Source organism: Aedes aegypti, chromosome 3 (assembly GCF_002204515.2).
Source record: "Aedes aegypti strain LVP_AGWG chromosome 3, AaegL5.0 Primary Assembly, whole genome shotgun sequence".
NCBI classification, from domain to species: Eukaryota; Metazoa; Arthropoda; class Insecta; order Diptera; family Culicidae; genus Aedes; species Aedes aegypti.
Genome location: NC_035109.1, coordinates 102,873,638 through 102,896,834, shown reverse-complemented (window position 1 = coordinate 102,896,834; position 23,197 = coordinate 102,873,638). Strand labels below are relative to the sequence as shown.

The following is a 23,197-nucleotide window of genomic DNA, read 5'->3' as shown; positions in this document are numbered from 1 at the left end:
TTACGTCTGTTTGTCTGTGTCCCATATATAGTGGCGCCGTTGTTTTGATGCGGTGAGCACTTGCCAAAACTACCTTCAATGGTACAATTCTTAAGGAATAATTATGATTTGGAGCCACAACGATTATTGTTGAATTTTTTAAGTTTCATTTATGATTTTGGTGAAAAATTCAAATATTGCGCATTTCTTCCACCATTGGACTATCGCAGAAGTTTTTAAAAGTGCGGAAACGCCAATAAAAGTGCGCAATGTCATCAAATCGGGTAGGTGTCTTCGAGGGATTTATTCTTTGTGAATCGGAGAATAAGTGCTCTGGAGACAACAACGTGATTCGATGCAATCCCGCACTTTCATTCACACTTTCGCACTTATGAGGCCGCACTTCGCAATCCAATGGTGAAAGAAATACACAATACTCAATATCATATTTTCAGCGCAAACGTTCTCTTGATTTGCACTCTTGAAAATTCGAGGTTTGGCTTCAGCTCAATATGGTGTCAATAAAAAAATTCCGATGATTACTTTAAAATAAATCGAGATTTTACATCAAGTTTGACATCCCTAGTGTGCGATGTCAGACTGACCGAAACTGAGAGAGAAGAGAGAAATTGCGTGGTGAATATCTGCATCAGAATCCATCGCAGCGAGATGTGACTGATGTCAAAAGTGAAAAATTTTCGAGAGTCGGCTGCAAACGAAATCTGGATCGAAAATTGTGGAATGCATTGAACGCCAGAAACGAAGTAAATACCGCTGTCGCGTTTGTAATTGCCGGAAGTACGTTGTGCAGTGTGGATTAACCGCGGAAAACGCGAACTGTGCGTGCGAAAGTGGCGAACAGATTTTCCCTTTGACGAAAGACGGGAGGATTAGGTGGCCCCGATAGACGGAGGAGAGAAAGAGAGTGAGTGTGACTGACAATCATCCGACGAATATAAAAAAAAAATCTTCCAGCCACAAAAAGAAGTGTTTTTGATAACGGAGCGGAGGGCTTCTGTTTGAAGTAGGAAAGAAAGCAACACAGAAGGAATATTGTTCTCCGACAATGTCCGGATTCGACGATAACCCGTTCGGCGAGCCAATAGTCGATAATCCGTTTGCGGTAAGTGTTTCTTTTTTTACGTTCAAAGGTGTTTTGCTGACGAAGTGAGTTTCTTTTCTTTTTTCTTCTGCGAAGTGAATCCCCAAAAGGGAGAGTGAATCATGTTCGTTGCACACCTATACGTCTTGTTCTGGGAGGAGGGGTTGTCCCCCTATTTAGTTAATGGGCCTCTCAATTTAGTGTGTTCTGGAAAAGTTGTCCATCTGGAAGTGTGTTTTCCTTGACAGGGTCGGTAGCGGGTCTTTTTTGAAGGCTTGGTCACTGAGAAGTCTCTAAACAGGACACTTTTTAGAGACTTGGTCACCATTTCAATGCAAGTCTCTGATAAGTCTCTATTTATAATTGAATGTCTCTAAAGTATCTTTTTTTATAATGGTCTCTAAAGTTAGGGGCCTTCCTTAGCCGAGTGGCTATAAAGCAAATCGGTGCTGAAGATGACTGGGTTCGATTCCCGATCGGTCCAGGATCTTTTCGTGATGGAAATTTCCTCGAATTCGCTGGCCATAAAAGTATCATCGTAGGTACCTGCCACACGATATATATGCGAAAATGGTAATTTTGGCAAAGAAAGCTCTCAGTTAATAACTGTGGAAGTGCTCATAAGAACACTAAGCTGAGAATCAGGATTTGTCCCAGTGAGGACGTAATGTTTTCCTCCTTGTAGTAAATACTAATGAAAATCTGAAAGCTCAGAAGAAAACTTTAGAGACTCTTACGCGAATATTCTCCAGAAATTTCTTCTCAGATTGCTCGATTCTTTCATCTCGATTTCTTCTGGAATACTTTCAGGGATTCCTCCGGAAATCCCTCCAAAAATTTCTTATGAATGTCCCCGGAAATTCAGGAATCCCAACGCAACTTCCATTAATTTCAACAAAGATTTTCTAGACGCTGTTCCTGTATTTTCTCAAGAGATTTTTCCCCTAAATCGTTCACCGATTGGTCCAGTAGTTACTCTAGCAGATCTCTCAAATATACCTACAGGAGTTCTTCCAAGAAAGTCTTCAAAATTTTACAGTTTTAAAGGAATTTGTTAAGAATTTTTTACAGGAAATCCTACATTAGTTCCTCAAGGAATTTCTACGTCAAAATACTACACATTTCTTAAGGGATTCCGTTTGAAGTTTTTCAACGAATTCCTTCAGAAAACAATACAGCATATTATCCAGGGATTAGATTGATTATTTAGCATATTTTGCAATTTTATTATCCACCAAGCCATGCATCAATTTCCAGTAAAATACATCAAGACTAGTAATCCTTTATAAGAGAGATTCGCGGAAGCTGACGTTTCTGTCAAAGTGTGAGCCAATCGAGCAGCGAGAGCTGTCAAAGTGTGAGCCGAACATGTGTTATGTTTGTTTTGAACTTTTCTTGAAGAGTAATGTAATCCGCTTGAAATTATTTCGGTAAAAGTAATTTTGCATGCAGCAAAATAATTAAATATGTTTCTTTTTAAAATTTTTGTCAATGTGATTATTAGTTCTCGATTACTTTTTCAAATCGACGTAAGGAACTTTCATACGGTTTTGAGAAAACTAATTGAGAAGAATCACAACCTGTATTCTAAAACTGTTTTAAAATGAATCACCTTTTTAACATTTTTTCGCCGTGTACATCGCTCAAATTTTGCATACAATCAGATCGCGTTCAAAAACTAGGTAGTTTCTATTAATTTCAACAAAAATAATTATAACAAAATGATAAGCCGTTTCATACAGTTACTTTCGACGTTTTTCTACCAGTGTAAAATCGGCTCAAGTAGTGTTTTGTTTTGGTTCGTGGTTAAGTCACTTTGTCTCTCTATATAGCGGGGCGGCGAAAGTAGTGGTTAGGTTGCGAAAGTTGAAAATCTTACTTTCGTCGTTTTGTAAATCTGGAAATTAAACGTTCTAAAAGTGAAAAGTTGAGTTGGTGCAGAGCGGTACGTGTAGAATTCCGCCTGCTTAACACGTAGGATCGATAAAGTAAGTTTGTATACTTTTTTAACTTGAGTCTGTATGAATAAGTTTTCGAGAGTTGTTGATTTTTTCGACTGTTTATTAGTTTAGATATGTAGCTCAATGATCTATAACGAAACAAAATACACTTTTTAGAAATGAGGAAGTCATGTCCGTGTTACAATATTATTCTCGACGCCGAGCAAAATCAGCACTGCTGGTCTGTTGCCAAATCATTCAAATTTACTTCCGCTTATCTCTCTATAAAGGATCACTAATCAAGACATCCTCAGGAGTTAGGGATTTTCATTTAATCCTTGCTAAAGTTTATCAGGAATTTATTCGGTTTCAATAGAGATTATTATAGGATTTGTATTAAAAATATCTTCCGGATTTTTCAGTTTTTTTTCCAACAACTACTGAAAATATTTTATATAGTATAGATAACACAGAGGTGAGGGGCGATCCATTAATTACGTAAGACAATTTTGGCGGTTTTTCGACCCCCCCCTCCCCCCAAAGTAAGATTTTTTGTATGAAAATTAAAAATAATTTGTATGGCGCGTAAGAAATCTCAAACCCCCCCTCCCCCCATAAACCCTTACCTAATTAATGGACTACCCCTGACATACCTGGAAATTTCTTGGTTTAATTCTTTGAGATCATACTTGGAAAATTAGGGGCCCTGATAGCCGTAGCTTTAAACGCGCAACTATTCAGCATGACCATGCTGAGGGTCGTGGATTCGAATACCGCTGGTCGAGGATCTTTTCGTAAAGGAAATTTTCTCGATTCCCAGGGCATAGAGTATCTTCGTACCTGTCACACATATACACATGCAAAAATGGCCAATCGGAAAAGAAAGCTCTCAGTTTTTTTTCCTTCTTAATAATTATTTTATTAAGCTGAATTCGCCATTAAGCATCACGCCAGCTGAGTACAGTTTGATATCTGAACACTTGAACGGTATCTGAATACACACTATTACTACTATGATGGTCTATTTTTGGATCTGACCGCGACGATGATGCTTTTTTACCTCTGCACGCAGGTAGAGTGAAGATCACGTAGATGTTAATAAATCTTCGAGCTGTTTAGTAGAATACCTATAAGTAGATGAAAAAACCGAATTTAGTACTATACCATTTAATTCCACTAGAGTTTGTATCCTTTGACAGATACGCGTATTTCGACCTCAACTGTAAGGCCGTCTTCAGTGTAAGTCGAGTCTAGTACACGACACTGAAGACGGCCTTACAGTTGAGGTCGAAATACGCGTATCTGTCAAAGGAAACAAACTCTAGTGGAATTAAATGGTATAGTACTAAATTTGGAAATCTTGGTCGAAATCCTAAGAGAATTAATGGAAGAATCACATATATGGATATATTTGTGAAAGCGATGAAATGTATGGTGGAAGATTGGGCGCGTTAACCAACTAAGCCTCAGAACGGGTAACGATTCTGCAGCGCCGTTGGCCAATCTGAAACCAAAGTCCGTCACGACCCCACATTCTCCTTCACAATTCTACATCTGGTTCGGCTCTCTTAGATGCCCAATTCGACTCCTGTGGTAATATCTGAAGGATAATTTGGTAGGCGAATACTTGAATAAGTTTCTGATGGGATTCCTGGAAAAAGCTTGGAAATATGCATACAATAGTATGAGCAGTGATAGTTGTCATAATCCCAGAAAATAACTATGAATATTATTATCTCCTGGTTCCTGTTAGGATGATTTTTGTTCCTATAGCATAAGCTATACGGCCACTTTTTGGCTTCTGTTCGGTCTCTTTTCTATCTTTTCACTCAAGCATGAAGCCTCTAAAGCTATTTTTAAGACACTCAGTTGCTATTAGCCCTGACTAAAAAGTGCCTATTTTCGATGGAAGCTTTCTAATGTCTCTTTTTCAAGCAAAATGGTCTTATAGGTACCTTTTTTTCCTTTTCTCCACTTTTTGGGTGAATCTTGATGCAAAACTCGTGAGGCTCCAGAAAAACCTTTAGAGACTCACGCGCAAATTCTTCTCTAAATCCTTGCGAAGAAGCTTCAGCAAATCCGCTAGTGATTTCTTCTGAAATACTTTCAAAGATTTCTCAGCCATTTATTCAGAATTTTCTCTAGAGATTTCCCACCAACTGTCCCAGCAAACTGCTCTAGATATTTTCCAAGAGATGCTCAGATGAATTTGTTCCAACGAAACTACCGGTAATTTGCACGTGGATTACTCTAACTAAACTGGTAGCGAGTCACTTTTTAGTCATTTGAACCACTTTTTGTATTAAATTGACCACTTTTGTCACTATTTACGTGATCTGATGATGAAGCAACTAAATATTTATTCACATCTAAAATAAAGATCTAAAATTAAACATAGTTTGATTAGGGTATTTTTTTTATCCTTCTGGAACACTTGAATGGAAAACGTGGATTGTTTCGTTGGGAATCTTGGTAACATTTGTGGGAAAAAATCTGGCTAAATAAAAAAAAAGATTTTGGGCTGAACAAATTTCTGGAAAAATCAGAACCAATATAACACACATCTGCTTTCTGTAGTAATTTTCGTCTATAAAAGAAATATATATATTCAATCTGTTTTCTAAAGAACCTCAATAAAATTCCATCGGAAGGTGATAGAAATGCTCTTAGTTATTCCAATAAAATATTTTCAAAGGATTCCATCAGAAACTCGTCCAGGACTTACGATTTTCGTAATTTTCCTACAAATAATCTAATGAATTACACTAGAAATTCCAACAAATGAGACGTTTTTCCGCTGATCAAACCTTAATCCTGTCTTTCTCACGACTTTAATCGACTACTTCTATATAAAAAAAATAATACGTTTTTATAACGAATATGTACTTGAATTAACAATTTTGCATAAATCAATGCAGCATGATGAAGCACGATGAGTAATTTGAACTGAGTAAGAAATAGCGGTTGAAAACAATGCCCTGAACGAGTTGAACAAAAAATCGATGAAGAGAAATCGATCATTATATGCAGTTACGTCCTTATGATACTGAGCACGAGAATTCGATTATTGAAAAGTTCAGTTTAAACGTAGATTTTTCTGATACGCATTGAAAGATTTTCTAATTTGTTAATAAACAATATTTAATTGATTAGGTTTGTTTCGAGTTCGTCGAAAACTAAATCTCACGTATTTCAGTGAACGATTTTCTCTTTAGCTAACTACTTGGCCGATCCAAGGTTTTCTATTGCTATATTTGATTCCGTATACTCATCGTCCTTCGTCACCCTGCATCGTAAGATTTTCCTAAAATCGATTGCATATCGGGTACTAATCCAAAGAGAAGATCGCTAAAGAAAAATCGATTAACGCAATCCATACCTTTTTGTTTGAAGTTTTTTTTTAATTCTGTCAAGAAGTCCACCTGTATCTTCTAAAGTTTATCCATAATAAAAATATCAGAAAAAATGTGTGTAAATACAATCAAATTTATCCCTAGTTCTTCCACAAATTTGTCCAAAAATGCCTCAATCAATATGTCCTAAAATTTCCGTAAACTACTATGTTCATAAACTTAAATATTTCAATGAACATTAGTAAGTTCCAACTTTTACTATTAGGCCGCTACCAGCCCTGTATTCAGAAGCTGCTCCCTCCCAAGACTTTTACACCAGGAACTAATTACTCCTGTAGTTGTTCCAAAACATTCTCAAAACCTTGATGGACTCTCCTTAATTAATTTAAATTTTCATACAAGCAAAAATGCATACAGAAATTATTTCAGTGATTTCTTACGTCATTCCTACGAAAATTTCTTCAGAAACAAATATTGGCTGATGTCTTTTCAAGGAGTGTCTTCAGAAGACTACTAGATATTATTCGGGGATACGACTCATTATTTTGTCAATGATTGTTTTACCATTCTTTCTAGAAGATCCACCAAAACTTTTTAAGCAGTTCAGGAATTTAACGATCTTTGCAAGAGTTCATGAGGAATTCCTACAAAAACATCATCAAATATTATTTTACGATATTTCGGAATACCTCCTTATTTTAGGAATTTCTCCGATTTTTTCTTAAGAAATATCCTCGTCAAATTTGATTCTCTGAAGGTGATTGAAGATGCATCGAAGCCAAACCTCGAATTTTCAAGAGCACACATCTAGAGAACCAGACAACCTTTTGTGCTAAAAATTTAACTTACTGGTTACTTGCTGGTGGTGACCAGTCGATCAAATTTCCAGTGCGAACGATTGTAAAGTTCTCTAGATTTGTGCTCTTGAGAATTCGGCTGCGATGCATCTTCATCTGAAGAATCATTACACTATAGAACACGTTTTTCTATCAAGCATCAACATCCCGCTATTTAATTAATTAACGGTTGCTGAATCCATTGCCGTTTCCAAAAATGTCATAGCACGTCTAGTTTTTGAGATATTGGCTGTTGAAAATGCAAAATTTGTCTATATGAGCCAACTTGCATGCAAGTTTTCCAGCTTGTAAGGCAATTTTTTTACTTAATTTGCCACAGATTTCAAACTTTATGTGTTAAACAATACTTGTCAGCAAAGTTCATAATACAATCGATGCTCAAAAGTTATTTTTTGATGTTTTAGAAAAGTATTGTATTTTGCCATATAAAAGAATTTAAGAGCTTTGTATGGAAATTGCAAATATGTTGAAAAAATCGACTCAATCTAAAATTTATCGTGCAATTTTAACCAAATTTTAGCTGAATCAAAAGTTTAAGTCCTAATTTGCATGCTTGCTTGATTAGGTCACAAGAAAGTTACTCATACTTAAAATTTCATGCAAACATCAATTGAACCAGTGTTTTATACAACTTTGGCGACCTGTAGCTAAAAATTATGACGTGCAGGGACATTTCTGAAAGCGGCATCACATTCAGCGACCTCAAATCTACTAGAGACACATAATTTGATCCTTGAGACACGCAAAAATGTCATTTTTGTTACGCTGTGTTATGATAGTTTTTATTTCCTAGTTCTTGTTTGATCTCACTTTGGTTCCTGTTTTTTTACCTTTCGCTCCTAGCCCTGCTTTGGGCAAACAAAATATAACTGTAATATTTGATACACATGTACTGTATTCTTATCCATATATTTTCTACACCTCTCCCACAAAGGACCCTTCGATTCAGGCAGCTACTCGCAACAGCACCAATCCCCAACAGACACTGGACGATTATGACCCGTTCTCAAATGAAGCGCAACAGCAGCGTACACAGAACAACTTTGGCCAACCTGCCACCCTGCAGCCCTCGTCACAAACCGTTCCGGCTTACAGTCCGAGTGCGGCGCAGTACAACAATAATGGAGCGCCCGGTGCCAGCAGTCCCTCAGCGATGACACAGATTTCCACTGCCGAACTGCAGGTAAGTGTCCTTGTGCAACCCAAAAGAAGGATGAGCGTCTGACCCTATATGAGTGTACCCCATTAGGGCGGGTAATCCGTTAGAAGGAATAACGCAAATTTGAATGAATCCAACCAGATCAACGTTTATTTCAGTTCCATTTGCGGTTCCAAAAAACTGTGCAAAATTTGGGCACAAAAGGTTTTGTCAACGATGTGCGCATCGTGATTGTATTAGAATTTATGAAAAAACCAGCATTTCTGTTTTATTTTTTATTTTTAGGCGCCCATTTTGTTAAACCATCAACACAAAATACGCTTAAGTGTACTTAAGAATGTGCCTAACAACTTTTATAAAGAAAGTAAGATGCTAGAGTATCTCTAGCAAAAGTTATAACCATCAAAGCTGAAAAGTCTCTTTTTAGAGACTTGCCCAAGTAACATTGGTAGCTGAATAACAGACTATTATGCTAAAGTAAGCAGTATTAAGCGCATTTTAGCTGAATAAGCTGTTATTCAGCTACTAATGTTTTTTGGGTGGTACTTATTTTTTAATGGAAGGTCTAATGTCACTTTTTTACAACCGGAGATTAAAAAAAACATAGAAGACACTTTTGAAATTGTTTCACAGGTTCTTAAAAAAATCGAGGAAAAGTATCAGTAATTATTCTATTGATTTATGCAGAGATTTCTACTGGAATACTCTGAAAAAATCCTCTGCACATTCATCCACCAATTCTTCCAAATTCCACCAGCGATTTTATTGGGATATTTAGAGAGATTTACTCCTTTCCAAATCTACTATCTTCAGTCATTTTTACGAGTATCACTGACAATTTTCCCAAAGACTATCCCAATATTTCTTCCAGAGATTTTTCTCCTATTTCTTTTGCCGAAATATCCAGTTGTTACTCTCGAAAATCCTCCAAACTACAGGAGTTCTTCCAAGAATATCCTCAAAGGTTTATTCCAGAGTTTTGAAGAAATCCTAGGATTTTTTTTTCCAGGAATCCTTTTACAAGAAATCCTTTAGGAGATCATACGCCGATTTTTTTGTAATTGTTTCATACATTTTTATATAGATTTTCTCAAGAAAATCTACGGTTTCTCCCTGAAATAGCTTCGAAAATTCGTCCAGAGATTGTTACAGTAAATCTAACAAGCAACTCTTTAGGAAACCTCATTTTGACTTTTCATAGTCATTTTAGCACTTTACTTTCTTTGACAAAGTTGTTAAGTACATTCTTGTATACCTATGCGAAATTTATGTTATGGTTTCAACAAAATTGGGAGTTTAAATAACAAAAGTACAAAAAATCAGATTTTCTTATATAAAATCCCATAAGAAATCAATCAAGATATGCACATCGTAGACGAAACCGCTTGCGCCCAAATTTCGTATAGTTGTTTGGGGCACCGAGTGGATCCGATAAATACTTTATCTGAAAAAATGGTCCCGATTACCCACCCTAGTATCCCCGATTTGCCATTCACTCACGCGTTTGTATCTTCCCTCTGTGCTTTCTTCTATTCCTGTTCCACTCTTGGGGGTGGGTGGAAATGATTCTTCCCACGCCGAAAACCAAAACATTGCCACACGGGCCATGCGTCACCCCGCACTGCTTGTGGTGGGCACTTTGCGTTTGTGTGTGCGATGTCGCCATCGTCTTCGTCATCATCTATTGTGATTTCATTCACCTGTTCGTTTCGTGGCTCTTGCAAACAGGAATTAAGGGTATGCCATTCCCATCTGCATAGTGCAGGATTGTTGTAGCTTGATTGGACCATGAATGGCGTTTTTTCGTTTCCTTCTACTCATTTTTGTGTGCGTGTTCGTTTGTGTGGTAGATTATCGCTTATCAGCTGGCGAAACGACATTTACTACGTCGGCTGAAAATGTGCTTCGAATATGTAGATCGAATGTAGTAGCACTCTGTTGGTAGCCGAAAAATATATCGCCCTCGTTAATTAGCTTAGGTCACTTTATTTAGCTTTTTCGATTCTGCTTTCAATTTACTGATTGTAGGGGAATTAGGGGCATAATGGACACGTTAAGCGAATGTTCGTTATAGGACCATTAAATGGCAATGTTTTTAATTTACCTCCGGCTAGTTTTCAAGTTTGATGTTAGTACGACGTGCCACATTCATTCATAGTGATAAAAATCATATCATATGTCAGAAAAGCGAGATAGAAAATTGGGTCGAAAACAAGGCTGGTAAAAAGGTATCGGGGCGAAATGAACACCTGCATGAAATTTAGTTATTCCAATATATTCAATGACTGTCAATCGTTCCGATATGCAAAAGGGCTCTCCCTCAATCATAATAGCTAAAAAGAACCTTTCTAGGTTCGTTACTTTGCTCAAAAATTAGATTCTTCCACGGTCCTGCTTATATGCCAATTTGAAACTGAGAAAAATTTGAAGTCAAGTTTTGAAGAACAATTGAAGCAAAAATTAAACTTTTATACCGTCAAACATTTCAAATGCATTACAGATTTCATGCAGTGAATAAACTTTTGATGAAATATGCGTATTATCAGATATTGAGAGGGTGTCCATTTCGCCCCGTATGTTCATTATGCCCCTAATCCCCCTACTATGAATCATCTGAGTTGATTATGTTATAGCGTTTATCACCAGTCATTTGGTTAAGCTTTAAATAATTCTTGTTTTTTTTTCTATCACTCAAAATAATCCAAACGTCAAAGCTACGTGAAAACATAGTTTTTTTTTCATCCTACTTTTCACGTAGCACTTACGTGAATCGTAGGTAGTCAGGAATGAACAAATGAACTCCCATTCTATCGCAGTACAACGTAGTAGCTACGTGAATTCCCCGTACCTATCAACAAGCGTGCATGTAAAAGTTACATTCTGTTCTGGCATATTTTATTGGAACTTTGAATGAAGAGCACGTTATTGAACAATAACATTCATAATCATTTTTTGTGAAAATCACATGGCCAGAAAATTATACAATATTGAACAAAAACATCGGCAATAAATTAGAGCTGATGGTAAAACATTTATTAATATCACATTTGGAAAACTGAAAATCCGGAACACGATCGGAGTAGTTAATTGATCGTTTGTGAGTGACTGTGCAGCACGATATGGCAGCTGGTCTTAGGCGGAAAGTCAGTCACTTTTGCAAGCCAGTAGTACCATCAGTGCATCATATTCCGCTCATTTAAGGAAAGTTATGTGTTCAAATGTTTATTATAAAATAACTATTGTGTCGATCATTTTTTTTATGTCACAATATAGCTCCAAGGGTAGGTAATCAGCGATAATAATTTAATAATTTGAAAAACTTTCATAAAAAAAATATTTAATTGCATTTGTCATTCCATCTTAGTGTTCCTATTTCCGCTCACGGTAAACAGATTTCGTGACGAACTTACTAAAAATCGCATTATTTCGAATTTCGTTATTTATCCTGATATGTTTTATAGTCAAACCATAGCTACTACCGCAATAAAGAAAACTGTATACTGCAACCGACATTTCTTCAAAATTTTGTTTAATTTTTTGCATGAGCGGTTATTGGAACACACAAAAATACCTAGTGATCTAATAACCGCTCACGAGGTCTTGTGTTTTCGATATAAAGAATTATATTATCAAATGAAAATAATGTCAGACGATTTCTTTTGAAAGTTGTTAATATTTCTAGAATATATCCGTGCGAAAAATGTGCCCTGGGCTTGGAATTATATTTTCCAGGGAGCGATGAATTTTGATAATTGATCGCTGTTGTTAGTAGTTTTGATTAGATGTTGGGTGAATTTTAAAGCAATGGCAACCTCTTTATTACAAAATTTAGATTTTATCTTCTGACCTAAAGACTCTGGTTAAACTACTGTACTATGCAGTTGGGCTGCACTACGCTATCACTCATCAAAATTACTTTCACTTCGGGAAAATATAATTTCAAACTGGCGAGAAGATTACAGACTGAGGGTGGGTTAGGAGCACAATCAGACCCTTGAATGTGCAATGTGGGGTAGTAATTGGGAATGCCATTGACGGTTTGTAATCTTCTACGAGGTTTTCGAAAACCAACAGGGCGCGTGCACCGGGTTGCGGATAGGAGCAAAGGGAGATCAATAGCATCTACCTAAAATAATAGAGCAAAAAGCCGTTCCATGATTAGGTAATGTTTAGCGATCTTCTATGGTGTTCTAGTACTATAAAATTCTTCACTCACTGGGAATTCTGGCCTTGATAATATCAATAGTGATAAAAACATAAAATAATATCTAATATTTAATAAGTACAATGTAGCTTCAATGTAGTAATAAATGAAATAAAATCAATTTTCTATACTTGACAAGGTTTTGAAGACAATCAATGAGTGAAAGAACTACCTATTAGAAAAGCCACATCAGCTAAGGCTATACTTATACAAATGTTGGTCATAGGGTCATGGCGAGCATTCGGTATGTATGTCTATGACTGATTCTTATCTAATAGGGGCACTAGAAGACCACGCGGACAATTTCGAAACAAATTATTTTTATACATCGGTCTTACGATCCGAAAGGCTCAGCTATGCTGCAAAGTTTTTGTAAGCTATTCATTACTACTGTTTAATCGTTTATAATTCTAACAAAACTACATAATTAACTCATTACTAATCACTGTTCCTATATTCTCTTTTTCTCTCCTTCTTATCTGTTGCATGATTATGAGCATCACTAATATAATGCATGAGCATGCACAATAAGAATAATTTCAGGATTGAAAGCAGTACATGGATACCTGGATAGAATAGCTTCGAAAAGGATGCTCAAAATAGAATATTTCTGGTCAGGGAAGTATCATCATCAAGGGTATGTAAATTTTTTCCATTATTAACTTATAGATTACACAAACAAATGAACTAATAATATCAAATATTTTTTATATAAATCAACATCGTCAATCAGTGCAAAAACAGATAAAGTTTGTAAAGTTATCACCATCGATTGAATTGCGCTCTTTATAGTAATGTTCAATCAGTATCAAAATCTCCTAAAGCGTCGCATCGTGCCATCAGCAGCCCTTTGCATCATTCTCATATTGTTATTATTTTGTTGTTTATAAAATTTCTAGAAAACGATCAGCATACTCTTTCTTACTTGTACAATGGCCGATCTATCTGAAATTTTAATAAGTCAAATCATCTATCTTAAATTTTAATAAGTCAAACTTCAAAACTCAAATTAAATTGCTTTCAGCACATTTACATTTTGCAGCATTAATCGCATTACTGTGTCAAGTCTTCTCCAATTCCTTATACCCTACCCCAACCCTTCTTATCCTTTCCGATGGTGTTCAAGTGGTCCGCATAGACTATTACGGCCATTACCTATCCCTTCCCCCGGCTTTGGACTGACTTGCGCTCTCATTGCCCCACCAAACGCTGCAAAATGAAAATGAAATATATCCGTGCGAAAAATGTGGATACTGGTGCACTGATGGTATTTCCGCTATTTCCCTAATAATATAAGGAGGGACGGACAAGGTTGAGAACACCTATTCCCCTCAGGACGTCGAGGGAATCAAGACCGTTATGCCGTTAAATCTCGGGACGCACAAAGGGGGCAACCCCTGTCCCTCGAAGGACAGCGTGGGAGTCAAGAACCATCAGCCAGCTTTATCCGAAGTACAAGCACGGACGAAATAGGGGTGATCGGGGCAATATGGGCCGCCTAAGGAAAACGTCATGGAATGCATAGAAAAACAGCGAAAAATATGGTTTAAATACAAGTGCCTTATACTATTACTATATAATGTTATCTTCCATGTTACGTCGATAATTAATGTTAACATCAACTTGCAAATTATTTCAGGAACTTTTTGGAAAACCATGTTTTTCTACGTGGTCACCAACCATATGGGGCAGTATGGGCCACCTCATTCAATCGAATGATTTTTATTTAAAACAGTATAGAGAAGAGTTATTTGTGAAGAGTACATTATTGGAAAGAAAATTGTATTAGCTTTGCTTGAAATTATTGATTCTAGCGGCTTATTTTTTAAAGATACACAATACATAGTAAAACGACCATCTTATACTAGTACTAAATTGCAATACTTGGTTCAACGTATTTTCTAGCAAAGTGTTCCATTTGTATAAATAATAAATAATCTGGTATGTTTAGGCAATGCATTTTTATGTTCAAAACATCGTTTGTTTTGCTTAAATCTAGGTGGCTCATTTTGCCCCGCTCCTTCATCTTGAAAATAATATATTGTTTTTCAATAATTTTGTTTACGAACAAATCTAATTTCACTCACGAACTGTTCATTATAACCAGAAGTTTCAAAGGATTGGTAAAATTAACCAGAATTATAAATATAATTGTCTTATAGGCTTAATTAAAAACTGCCAAAATTATAAGCTTTTCATGACGAAGGACAAATTTGTACATTTTTGTAAATATCTTGAGTGTTCAAACGTATATTCTTACGGTTTTTATTGTGGTGGCTATTTGAGCCATCCTTTAGCAGATCATAATGACACTAGACATTATCACACTGTTTTTGAGGTCAAAACCGGGGTGGCTCATATTGCCCCGTATGTTCATATTGCCCCCATTGTCCCTACACATCTTTTTTCCTACCGTCGGGACATCCTTGCCCTTGGTGGATGGACGAATTGGGGATATGCCTGGGGAATATGAACGCTCATCACCCTCATTGGGGAGGAAATCGTGCAGACCGTAGAGGGACTACTCTACTCAATCTTTTCGAAGAAGTCGACTTAGTATTACTCAACGATGGTTCCGACACTTTCTACAACGGTCACTTTTCTAGCGCCATCGACGTCACCGTAGTTAGTCGCTCAACTCTGCCTAAAGCTCCAGTGGCACACCATTCCTGATGTTCACGGAAGTGATCATCATCCGATACAGATCACCATAGCTGCTAGCTCTTCGATCACTAGGGTAACCAATATATTTTGGACCCCTATATATTTTGGACCCCCTGAGCCATTTTCCTACAAATTTCAAAGTTTAAATCGGAAGACCAACTAAATGCGCCTGCCATTTGGAAAGAGAGGATTATACCGCACTTGCATCAATCGTTTGTACATCCAAAATGTTTTTATTTTATTTTGTGTCCAAAATAATGAAAAACAGTGCTTCACAATTCAATTATTTTCGACGTGTTTTGGGTTGGACATGACCGTATGGGCATTTTTATCTCGTAGAGGAAGTTTTTCTCTACATTTTGGCATGTTCTTTGACTTGGTTACAATGTGCAATTAATTAATTGGGACAAAAAACTAAAATCACTTCCTTAGGGGGTCCAAAATACGACCGTTACCCTACTTGTCGTCCTAGATGGTTGTATGAACGTGCTGACTGGGAAATATAAAGTGGGGCAAAAGTTCGAGTGGGGCAAGAGTTTCTTTTTAAGATTTCTAGCTCAATTCAAAACAAAACTTATAAATGTCATGATGGTTTGAATGCTGTTCAAGTAAGAGACTTTCATTCCAAATATCATAAAAATCGATTGAGATTTGGAAAAGTTATGGTTATTTGTTGTTTTACGACGTGAATATTGTAGTTTTTGGTCAAACTTTCGTTGCATGAAACCAATTGAAGATACAATCTTTTTCAATACCTATTTTATGTAAGGGCGTTTCTAGGCCTATCATAAGGATGCTTTAAGGTGTATTAATTTTTGCATAAATGCTTGGAAACAACTTTTGGCCTATAATGGGGCAAAAGTTCGAACCAGCGGGGCAAAAGTTCGACCCATATATGAACTAACGGAAAAAATTGCAAATTGCCTAAAATCCACATATTATTTTCAAATTTTGCAAAATTTATCTGATCGTGCGAAAATTGTCACAATAATTTTACATTTCCACTTAATTCTTTCTTAACTTTAAGACAATCAGTTTTAAAACTGTTATAACTAAAAATGGGTAAATATTTTGACACAAATTTGTTAAGCAAAATTATAGCCAATATGTTGAAAGTTCACAGCATGGTATTTGTTTTGTTTCGATTGCTTCTGTTTCTCTGGAAACTTTGATTATACCACTAAGTTCGAACTTTTGCCCCACCTTACTCTAATGCTTCTGTTCGTGAAGCACTTCGGGCTGCCGAACCCACCAGTATATCGGTCTTTAACGAACTCATCCACAAAGCAGCTGAGGCTGCAGTACTCAGATCGAGCAACAAGCTTGGACGAAAAGCGCTTCGTTGATGGACGGATGACACGCGAAAAGCTGTGAAGGCTAGAAGAAAAGCGCTTTGTGCTGCAAAGCGGCTGCCACTAGGCCACCCTGAGAAAGAAAGCATGCTTAATCGCTATCGAATGATTCAGACAAACTATCAGGAACGCTAAACGCACTAGTTGGGAAGAGTTTCTGGAAGGTATGAACGCCTTACAAACTTCCGCGGAACTTTGGAACCGAGTAAACGCACTGAGCGGCAAAAGAAACTTAGTTCCATTATCAATACAATTGCAGGATAAATTAGTCACCGATCCTGTTGCGGTCGCCGATACCCTTGGGTAATATTTCTCAAGTCTCTCGGCTATTGATAGCTACGACGACCTCTTTAAGCGCCGTTACAATCCCTCGACATACTCTGTTCTTCATTTCCCCGTTCGATTTAAGAGGTGCAGTCATCAACGAACCTTTCTCACTCCAAGAAATAAAATTCGCTCTTGGCCGCAGTAAAGGCAAATCAGCTGGATCTGATGGCATTGGATATCCGCTGCTAAAAAATCTGCCGTTTCTCGGAAAAATCAAACTTCTGGAAATTCTCAACCAATTTTGGCTGTCGGACACTTTTCCAGCTGAATGACAGGAAAGCCTCGTCGTCCCCATACCCAAAGCCAACAATCCAACTCATGGACCATCAAGCTTCCGGCCGATTGCGCTCACTAACTGTCTCTCTAAGATTATGGAACGAATGGTCAATAGACGGCTCGAACAACAACTGGAGGCTGCAGGCCATTTTGACCGCCGGCAACACGCCTTTAGTGCTGGGTACGGGACTAAGGGATGGTACACACATTATGTCACGTTCAATTTCAACTTTTTCGACATCCTCCCCCCTTTTTGTCACACTTTTCGTATGAGCACTCCAAAAATTGTGTAAGGGTTGTCACGCTTGGCTCGACCCCCTGCACACTGAGGTGATCTCCTTGGACCTTTCCAAAGCCTTCAACCACACCTGGACTCCTCTGGTACTCAAACAGCTTGTAGAATGGGGAATGTCCGGGCACGTTATCCACTTCATCAAAAACTTTTTATCAAATCGCACTTTCCGTGTACTGATTGGTAACAACACATCCAAGCTTTTCGCCGAAGAGACCGGCGTACCCTAAGGATCCGTTATTGCAGTCACTCTTTTTCTTGTGGCGATGAATGGTGTTCTCCGAAATCTCCCAAGTGGGATTTACATTTTCGTATACCGTAAGGACGTCATCCACCGCTCATCGAATTATTTTGAAAAAACTAATTAATTTTTCACAATAAAAGTTATTAACATGTATTAGAATATCAAAATGGATTGTAATAGAGTGAATCTAAACTGGTTTTATATTATATATTTTTGATAATAAATAATTGTATGCTATTTCAGGTGGTTAACGTGAGTTCGTTAATGATTTTATTATGGGAGATCTAAAAATGCTTCTTAGCTGCTATGGTTCATTATGTTGTCGTATTATAGTACAAAGATAATTGCCAGCACGAAAAATTATGAAAAATCAATTTTTGACAGAATTTAATATGTTGAAATGCTGTTAAATGAGCGATAAATGGCATCCTTACGGTACGCGGATGATATCTTGCTGGTAATGTCAGGCCGCACAGAATTAAAACTCAAGCTGCAGTCAACGCCGTCGTCAAATGGACCTCGTCGGCGGGGTTTACTCTGTCGGCATCCAAAAGCATTCGCTATCATATTTGCATCACTGGACATCGAATTACCGGTTCCCCTATCACCATTCAAGGTCAACCCATTCCGCTAAAAAAGACCGTCAAAACCCTTGGAATCATAATCGATAGAGGGCTTACATTCAAACACTCGGTACTCGGTTAAACCTAGTGCGTACAATCTCTCGTCTACATCAATCTAACAATCGGGCGATACGTTTTCGAGTTGCTCACGCAATAATCGACAGTCATCTAGTCTACGGTCTGGAATTAACGTGTATCGCTACCGGAAGGCTGCTCCAAACCCTCGCACCAGTGTACAATACCTACGTTCGCATAATCTCGGGACAGTTACCGTGTACTTCGGCGGACGCCGCATGCACTGAAGCTGGTATACTTCCTTTTCGCCATGTTATATCCGCAACAATCTGCAAGAAGGCCGCTGCTTTCGCCGAGAAAACCTCCGGAAATGAAAGGATCTTCCTCCTCTCCGAGGAAGATCAGAATCCTTTGTACGGTAGCCAACGTGGATTTCCCTCCAGTGGCCAAGATTCATTGGTACGGAGACAAGAGTTGGCATGGCAGTCAGGAAAACCAAAAAATCGATAGTACAATCAAGGACCGTTTTCGTGCCGGTGACAACTCCATCACACTTCGAGCGTCTGTCATCGAATGGCTCCGTAATAACTACCCAAACCACCTTAGCAGATACACTAATGGCTCCCTATCGAACCGTGGCGTGGGAATCGGCATCTATGGAATTGACGTTTCGAGAAGCCTAAGTCTCGCCCCGCTATGTTCCATCTTCTCCGCCGAAGCCGCAGCCGTTTTTATCGCGGCTACTACTCCTGCCGAACAATCCATCTTAATATTTACTGACTCAGCTCTTCAGTCCGAGTCCCCCGCCCATCCATGGCTTCAAGGTATTTTACGGTTTGCCCCACCTGACACAACCTTTGCGTGGATCCTTGGACATTGTGGTGTACCTGCCCAAGTAGCCATCAAGCAGTTAAAACTGCATTTCTTCAGCATTATATTCGCTTCAACGGCAAGACAATAAATGCTCATTAACGATATATCTGCCTATAATGCTGTCGCAATGCAGGTTTTGGCGAAATAACGGGCTATCTTAGTGCTATACCTTCAGGAAAGTTTCCTATGACAGCTAAAAAACGTAACGCCTCAGTACTGAACAAACCAAAACAAAAATATTGGGCCGTATGAATAAAATTAGTAAAGTTGAGTTTACTACATTCTCGGTAGTAAACGCTACATGTGGAACACGAGTGGAACATGTTTGTGTCATTTTCCTTTCTACACCTTTCGAACATGCTACAAACAACGCATTGCTATGAATAAAGGTAGCATTTACTACAAAGCTACTGGTAGTTAGCTTCAGAGGTTGCTACACATGCTTTGAGATTGCGGAATTGAATGGAATAATTTACTTTTGAGTAAAAATCATGGGAAAACGATATGAGTTTTGATATTTCCGAAGGTATTTTGAGTTTTGCTTAGGAATTCTGAGGTTACGAAAATATTCGCCCCGCCAATGCTGAGATCCCGGTAAGATTACCGGCAGTAGCAATTTGTAATATCCGTGTGAATTCTGGCATTACGATAATCATGTTATTTTCTAGGAATTTTAGAATGTCGGTAGAAATTCAGATATTTATAATGTAATTCTGAATTTTACGTGTAAATTCTAACACCTCAGATTTCCTTTTGAATACCAGAATTCCTGTAGGAACTTTGAGATACCGGTAGGGATGTCGGATTTTTTATGATAATTCTGGAAGTATAAATACCATTCTAGGAATATTGCGGAAATATTAGGAATCTGTTAAAAACTCTAGAATTGGGGTGGGAATGGGATTCATAATATTAATCTCTTGGAATTCTGTGGGTATCTTTGAGACGGTATTTCTGTAAGAATTTATGATATTGCGGTGGGATTCCTGCGAATTATTGTGTGAATATTTGTAATTCTGAAAATCAATCTTTGTAATTATTGTAAAAAGATTCCATTGATCTCCAGTTCCGTTGGAAGCATAGCTTCAATATAAACGTTTTGAATGTCGGTAAATATTTTATAGATTTCAATGGGATTTTTTGTGAAATCGATAAGAATTTTAATAATTTCAAAGGGAACCATGGTGTTTTAGGGGAGATCCTCATTGAATTCTAACGACTACCAATGGAATCACTACAATTCCCATAAAAATTTCGACATTCTAAGTTCTAGAAATTCCAAGGATACTATCAGAAACCCCACCAAAATAACGAGAATATCACAGAAACACTTAGAACTTCCGGAATTCAACATGCTGTTAAGAAAACACACGGGGAGCATCAAAATTCTACCGCAATTTCACCAGAATCTCAGTACTGGTGCTAGAAAATATGTGGTTCAAAATTTGATAGCTGTTATCTCAAGATCTCTTCATAGATGTTAAGCTAGTATTTAAAAAATCATCAATCACTGGCGTTGGCGAAGGCCGAAAACTCCCAGAAAATTCTTTGATGTACCATCATCATAAAATCATAGACATAAAGTTCAAAGTTTTTTATTCATATCACCCATTGGGTGGTTTCAAAGTGGGTTCAAAGTTTTTTATTCATATCACCCATTGGGTGGTATGAATAAAACACTTTGAACTTTACTACATGTAGCATCTACTCAAAAACAAAATCCACAAAGTTTACTACACTTTTGGTATGAATAAAAAACTTTTCGAACATGTAGTACTTACTACTTTCGAACATGAGCAGTGACTGAAGCTGCACGTTAAGAAATTTACATTCAGAGTACAGAGTGATTCTGCACGTAAAGAACAATCTATTCAGAGTGACGCCTAAAATTAATACAATCATGCATATGAAGAAAATGCATGGAATCTAATCGATTACACGACAACTTGCACAATTGTAGTGTAATTTTGCGATTAGTCTGGTATTCTCTTTATGTCTATGATTTTATGATGATGGTACATCAAAGAATTTTCTGGGTGGTTTTCGGCCTTCGCCAACGCCAGTGATTGATGATTTTTTTAATTACTAGCTACTAGTTCTAAGTGTTTCTACGATATTCTCGCTATTTTGGTGGGGTTTCTGATAGTATCCTTGGAATGTCTAGAACTTAGAATGTCGAGATTTTTATGGGAATTGTAGTGATTCCATTGGCAGTCGTTAGAATTCAATAAGGATCTCCCCTAAAACACCATGGTTCCCTTTGGAATTATCAAAATTCTTGTCGATTTCACAAAAAATCCCATTGAAATCTATAAAATATTTACCGACATTCAAATCGTTTATATTAAAGCTTTGCTTTGAAATTCCAACGGAACTGGAGATCAACGGAATCTTAAAGGTTTTTACAATAATTACGAAGATTGGTTTTCAGAATTACAAATATTCACACAATAATTCGCAGGAATCCCACCGCAATCTCATAGATTCTTACAAAAATACCGTCTCAAAGATACCCACAGAATTCCAAGAGATTAATATTCGGAATCCCATTCCCACCCCAATTCTAGAGTTTTTAACAGATTCCTAATATTTCCGCAATATTCCTAGAATGGTATTTAAACTTCCAGAATTATCACAAAAAATCCGACATCCCTATCGGAATCCCAAAGTTCCTACAGGAATTCCGGAATTCAAAAGGAAATCTGAGATGTCAGAGTTTACAAGTAAAATTTCAAATTACATTATAAATATCTGAATTCCTACCGACATCCTAAAATTCCTAGAAAATAACATAATTATCGTAATGCCAGAATTCACACGGATATTACAAATTGCTACTGCCGGTAATCTTACCGGAATCTCAGCATTGGCGGGGCGAATGTTTTCGTAACCTCAGAATTCCTAAGCAAAACTCAAAATACCTTCCGAAATATCAAAACTCATATCGTTTTCCCATGATTTTTACTCAAAAGTAAATTATTCCATTCAATTCCGCAATCTCAAAGCATGTGTAGCAACCTCTGAAGCTAACTACCAGTAGCTTTGTAGTAAATGCTACCTTTATTCATAGCAATGCGTTGTTTGTAGTATGTTCGAAAGGTGTATAAAGGAAAATGACACAAACATGTTCCACTCGTGTTCCACATGTAGCGTTTACTACCGAGAATGTATACTGCTTCGCGACTAAAAATGGGTGAACCAACGTGCGAAGTTCGATTTTTGACCAACTTCGCCGCTTCGCAGCTCAATTCTCAATAGTGCGCATAATGCACATGGCGGCCGGCATAGATGCGCACTATAACAAAGCGACTCGCGACGCGGTGAAGTTGGTCAAAAATCGAACTTCGCACGTTGGTTCACCCATTTTTAGTCGCGAAGCAGTATAGTAAACTCAACTTTACTACATTTTATTCATACGGCCCATTGTCTACGCTCTCTTTTTCTCGCACTATCGCTTTTCGTCCTTCTCCTTTTTTCTCGTTTGGCTGTGATTTTTTGCCTCATACTCCATAATTGCGACTCGTACCTGCAGCCTGACGATGTCATGACTTTGCTCTGTCGCGCTCCAGAATGTGCTAAAGGTGATTTGGTTAGTTGCACTGCTTATTTGCCTTATTTAAACCACTGTTCATACACAGTCAACGGGGTAGGTCCTGATATAAACATCATAATATTGTTCATGTTCAGATGTAAATTCAACATGAACATAGCTTGCCAGCCCTTTCTAGTTCCCTTCTAGATTTCTCTAGATTGATCCTCCAACAAGGGTTATTTTTGAAGCAGGGGGTCATCTAGAAGTCGGAACGAAAAAAAAACATTGTTTGCCTGCTTCCCAGCATTTCTCCGCAACATTCTTGAGGGTGGTGGAAAGAGAATGGCGGAGGGAAGAGAGAAGGGTATAGTAAGTACGAGTGATACCACGAGGACGCGGAAGATG

The 23,197-nt window shown here is 37.6% G+C and overlaps 1 protein-coding gene across 3 annotated transcripts in view; it reads left to right on the top strand.

Annotated features, from left to right (window-relative positions):
- Positions 1-609: 609 nt before the first annotated feature.
- The window catches only part of LOC5563589 (secretory carrier-associated membrane protein 2), a 38,390-nt gene continuing 15,802 nt past the window's right edge, over positions 610-23,197 (top strand). For 2 of the 3 annotated variants that reach the window (XM_021852375.1, XM_001647883.2), the window contains exons 1-2: positions 611-1,102; positions 8,166-8,414. In XM_021852375.1, the coding sequence (XP_021708067.1) occupies positions 1,046-1,102; positions 8,166-8,414 (306 nt within the window). In that variant the 5' untranslated portion in view covers positions 611-1,045. Of the gene's footprint in view, positions 1,103-8,165; positions 8,415-10,118; positions 10,128-23,197 lie in introns of all 3 variants that reach the window. The other variant, XM_021852374.1, reaches the window with a different exon arrangement.